At 49.2% G+C, this 4,586-nt stretch overlaps 1 protein-coding gene across 1 annotated transcript in view; it reads right to left on the bottom strand.

Moving 5' to 3' along the window:
* Positions 1-1,135: 1,135 nt before the first annotated feature.
* TRIP11 (thyroid hormone receptor interactor 11) overlaps positions 1,136-4,586 on the bottom strand; it is an 82,947-nt gene continuing 79,496 nt past the window's right edge. The window contains exon 20 of the mRNA XM_045288118.1: positions 1,136-4,217. Coding sequence (XP_045144053.1) covers positions 3,997-4,217 — 221 coding nt within the window. The 3' untranslated portion in view covers positions 1,136-3,996. The remainder of the gene's footprint in view (positions 4,218-4,586) is intronic.

Genomic DNA, 4,586 nt, shown 5'->3' with positions numbered 1-4,586 from the left:
CTGAGTCAGGACCGACTGAAGGCACCTAAGCACCACCATTCAAGCCTCACTGTTAAGGTGTTATTTGCTCTTGCTTCCATTTTAGAAGAATTTATATTGCTCCGATAAGGTTTCTTTTCAAACTGATGTCTTATCCTTCTTAGTGCGTCAATCTAGATTCTGTTCTGGTCTGTCACAAGTTAGTATGAGTTTATTTTGATGCAGAAAATAAAATTCTGAAAGCCATGCAGTTTTTTCACAATACATACTTCTCATGAAAATGTTAAGACCACCCCCATGTATCTGTTTTACAAAGCACTTTCACAGGGCACACGTGGATTCAATTACCAAGTGTCACGAATGAATGTCGTTTGCTCCTTACGAAGTTTACTAGGAAGGTGGTACACCTCATTTCAGAGATAAAAAGATCACCATTTACAGTCAATTATGACCCCGGGATGCTATAGGACAGACAGTTCCCATAGGGCTCCCCGGCTGTCAATCGATATGGAAGCAAGCAGCCTCATCTTTCTCCTGTGGAGTGGCTGGTGGATTAATACCGCTGACCTCCTGCTGGCAACCTTGAACCACTTGAAGCCAGCAGGGCTGCTCTCAAGGGCATAATGAAAGGGGGCAAAACTGGTACTCCAATCCAGCTGTCCAATTTAAAACCAACCCATTCTTCTTTCACTACCGTGTCATAAAACCATTTGAAGCAGGTATGCTCCACACCCCAGAAAAAACCCCAAACATAGCGGACTAGTCTGCAGAAAGACCGAGAGGCAACAAAGCACAATAGCACCTGAGAAGGAAAGGAGAAAAACCAGGACGGCTTAAAAACACCCTGGATCCTCTTTTCCTAAATAATCTTGAGCATCTATTCAATGTTTTATACGAGGGGCCTTCGAAAACTTCAGGGGAAAACATCCATCTTATTTACATTCTACTTTTCCACGACCTTTTTGAACCCCCCTGGCACTTCAAATCTCCAGAGCTCACACAGAATCCTAACGGCAGACATCCGGTGAGCTCTTAAAGACATTAGCTGCAGTCGTTCACCAACTGTTGCTGTAAACAACACGTGCAAGTCATCTCTCCCCAACCCCCTCTAAAGAAAAAGCCGGCAGCGTTTTGCTTAAAAAAAAAAAAAAAAAAGGAAAAATAAAAAGGAAATTTTATTGTAGATAAAGACATTGCCAATTTACATAGATCATTTTTATTTGGAGTTTTTTTTTTTCTTCCTTGCAGTGCTCCTGAGAAATTCAGAAATGCATGGACGTTAGTGCTATTCAACACAAACACAAACTCACATCACGGTTTGTGCCTACATTCTCCATTATCCAGTCTTCCCTAAAAATCAACAAAACCGTTGATCAACTTTAATAAGTTAAAGACTGACAAGTGATCGCAAATGTCAGAACATGAAATGTACCATTATTTTTTCCCATAGGAATATATGAAATAAATACCACCTACACTTACTTGACATTTAAGACAGAGGACTTGCTGGGTGAGGGGAAGGCCTTGGGAACCGGCTCCAGTGGTGAGATCCAGTGGTGAGATCCGAGTGGGGTGCTTGGGAGCGCTCTAGCTGAGGACAACGCTCAGCGTGCTCCTGCCCCTGGGGCAGTTGTTTCGGGGGCTGTTCTCTACCCACCGAGTTGGGAAGTATTTTGGTGAGTCTCTTTTGACCCTGAAAACGTTAAAGTAACCTGGGAGCCTCACTGGGGGGGCACTGGTTTAAGGGGCTAGGAAGCCACACCCCTTCTCCTAGTTTCCCTCTTCACTTTGCCCTTCTCTTTCTAATCAACGCTGGCAGGAACGGAAAGTCAAAACCACACGTGATACAGGATCAGCTCCACATCCAAATCCAAGACTGGAGGAGTTTCCTACTGGGCGGAGAGGTTGCAAACCACCGGGAATGTTGAGAAAGCCCGATGAGGCGAAGGCAGCAGTCAACCACACGTTCAGTAGGTGCATGCAGCAAGAAGCAAGCAGCACCATCCCTGCAGGGAATGTGATGGAGCAGGGGACGCTAGCAAGCCCCTCCTGCTGCCAGCAGAACGAGCAGCCGCCCGCTTCACTGCAGGGCTGCTGAGAAGCTTCCTTGAGCAGATGGCTCGTCTCTGGTCCAACTCAGCTTCAGAGAAGCCGATGAGTTGTCTGGTTTAAATCTGCACACACTCAGTGTGCTATCAGTCAGTGGGGGGCATGAAGGCCAGCAGCGATGTGCCAAGGCCACGGCGCATAGACTGCAGCCCTGGAGGGCCATGCACAGTGGGGTGCGGGTCTGTCATCCATGCACAATAGCGTTCAAGCATCTGTGAAAACTATGGGGCCAGGGGCCACAGGGCATCGTGGGCAGGGAAGAAAACATCCAAAATGTCATGAAAGTCATTTCAACTATGAAGGTATGCTACTTAGATCCCCACCACACATCTCCTTTTCACATGACAGGAGAGAACCGAACTTCTATGGCTGTCATTTTTCCCAAACCAGGAACGGGTGTTTCCACGGCTTCAGAGAGAACGGAAGATGTGACAGGAAGCATCTTGGCAAAGAGCCGATCACCCCCAGAGGGACAGCAGCGACGGGGAGAACCGCGGGAGGCAGCTTTGGCGGTTCTAATGTGGACCTGGAATGGTAACTTCCTGTCAAGGGGAGGACCATCAAGAACAGCACTGTCTGTAAGCCACTTAAGGAGACAGGTGGTATTTGGGGCCAGTATGTCTCAGTGACGTAATTTCTCAGGACACCGAGGGCCACCGATGGGCATATCTTTAAAGCCTTCCCGTGTGCCCGACACAGTATGAAACGCCCAGAGTTCCTCGGGACGCGGTTCACATCTAACCACACTCTGCCTGGCCAGCCCCAGGCTTCTTTACACAAGCGGATTCAGGTGGTTTGCACCTTTCCTCGCTATACAAAATACTGCTCTTCTAGACACACTGCCGGGTGTGAAGGCCCCAGCAAACGTCTTTTCAAACACACAACTCATCAACTAACACAGACACAAACACTTGGGTACACTGAAGTTGCAAATCCGGGCGTTTGACGGGCTTCTCTAAAATGAAAACACTCTCCTTTTCACAGGTGCCAAACACCTGGTGTTGGGGTCTCTGGACACCCTCGGGTGCCAGCACTGCAGACAGACTCAGCATGGGGCAGTTCACACTATCTGGAGGTGGCGCGTGTTCATGGGAGGCAGCCGTTCCCTGTAAGGAGGAAAGCCTCCAAAGGTACCCTAGCTCCTCACGCGGCCTGACACTGTGCACTCCCCAATGAGAAGCCAGCCTGACACGGTGTGGATCACCCCCAGTGGAATGATGCGGTGTGAAAACAGCCCCTCTCAGAAGGCCTCGTACTTCAGGGCTCCCTTTCTGCAGGAGCCTTGAAGCGACGGCATTCGAGAGATGCACACGGAGGGTGGGTCATCTTGGTGGGCGCTGCCCTGTAGTTTGATCACGAGATTCTCCACATATTCAACTTGTACAGAACCGAGGATCAAAGCCCCCTGCGCCTCCATCTCTGACCTCCCAGGAAGAACTTCATCTTGACCTGTCCACACCAAGCTCTGTCAGGTGACTAACATATGCTCTGGAAAAACTCTCTGTACGAAGCAAAGAGGTCACTAGAAGTGACCTTTTTTTTTTTTTAAAAAAAAAGCTAAAACCAAATGTGTCTGGCTTAGAGGAGCTGATACAATCCTAGGAGGAAATAAAACAGTTGATTTATAGCTACTCCCATTTTTGTCTTTCTTTTTATTACTTTTTTGTAAATCAGATATGTCCAGCTGAAACGAGGGTCAAGGTAGAGGAGGAGGGCAGACGCTATGGCACACGTGCTCCTCCTCACCCGCCATTCCTTGTAAGCAGGAAGAGTCCTTCCATGAACCGTAGAGGGCCGCACCGTGACAAAGACACGGCTCTTCTCCAAAGGCCACTTTGTGATAGAGTACATCCACGTAGTGTTCACGATTTCTTTAAAGTGCTCGGTCGTCTCTGATGGGAGGATCAGCTATTGCTTTAAAAGGTCTTTCAGTACAACACCAGCGCTGTTGTCCAGGGACACTGGCAAGGGTGTGAAAGTAGGCAGGACATCTGAGATGGGCTTCAAAAGAAGATGCCCCGGCCCCCCGGGTCCGAGTGCAGTGGGGTTCACCAGAGGCACAGCTGCCGAGCGTGGAGCGATGAAGGGACTCGCGTCGGCCCCTCTGCCGGCTCTGGCTCCTGCTGAGCCTAGAGGACGGAAGACAGAGTTTAGGCTCTGCTCGGCTATCCCACGGACCGTCATGCACGTATGGGCCCGGACGGCCCATGGGCTCCATCCCCACACCTGTCTGTAAGGGAAGTAGTTGGCACAGTTAGGGAGAGTTCATCGCTAGCGTCCTGGTGCACAGTGTGCCTTTCCAAGCACAGAATCACGAAGGGAGCACTTCCAGGTACACGGAAACACCCTCAACACAGCATCACAGTAGTAATGGTCCTGACGCTTGAGATGTGTCACAGAGCAACGCCTGTTTGCTATCACAAAACACTGTGTCCCTTAACATTTTAATGCAATAGGTTTTGCGTGTGTGTGTGTGTGTGTGTGTGTGTGTGTGTGAG

The sequence above is a fragment of the Echinops telfairi genome, unplaced genomic scaffold (assembly GCF_000313985.2).
Source record: "Echinops telfairi isolate 266 unplaced genomic scaffold, ASM31398v2 ScPeMD7_18;HRSCAF=68, whole genome shotgun sequence".
Lineage (NCBI taxonomy): Eukaryota > Metazoa > Chordata > Mammalia > Afrosoricida > Tenrecidae > Echinops > Echinops telfairi.
This window is presented reverse-complemented; position numbering and strand designations above follow the sequence as displayed.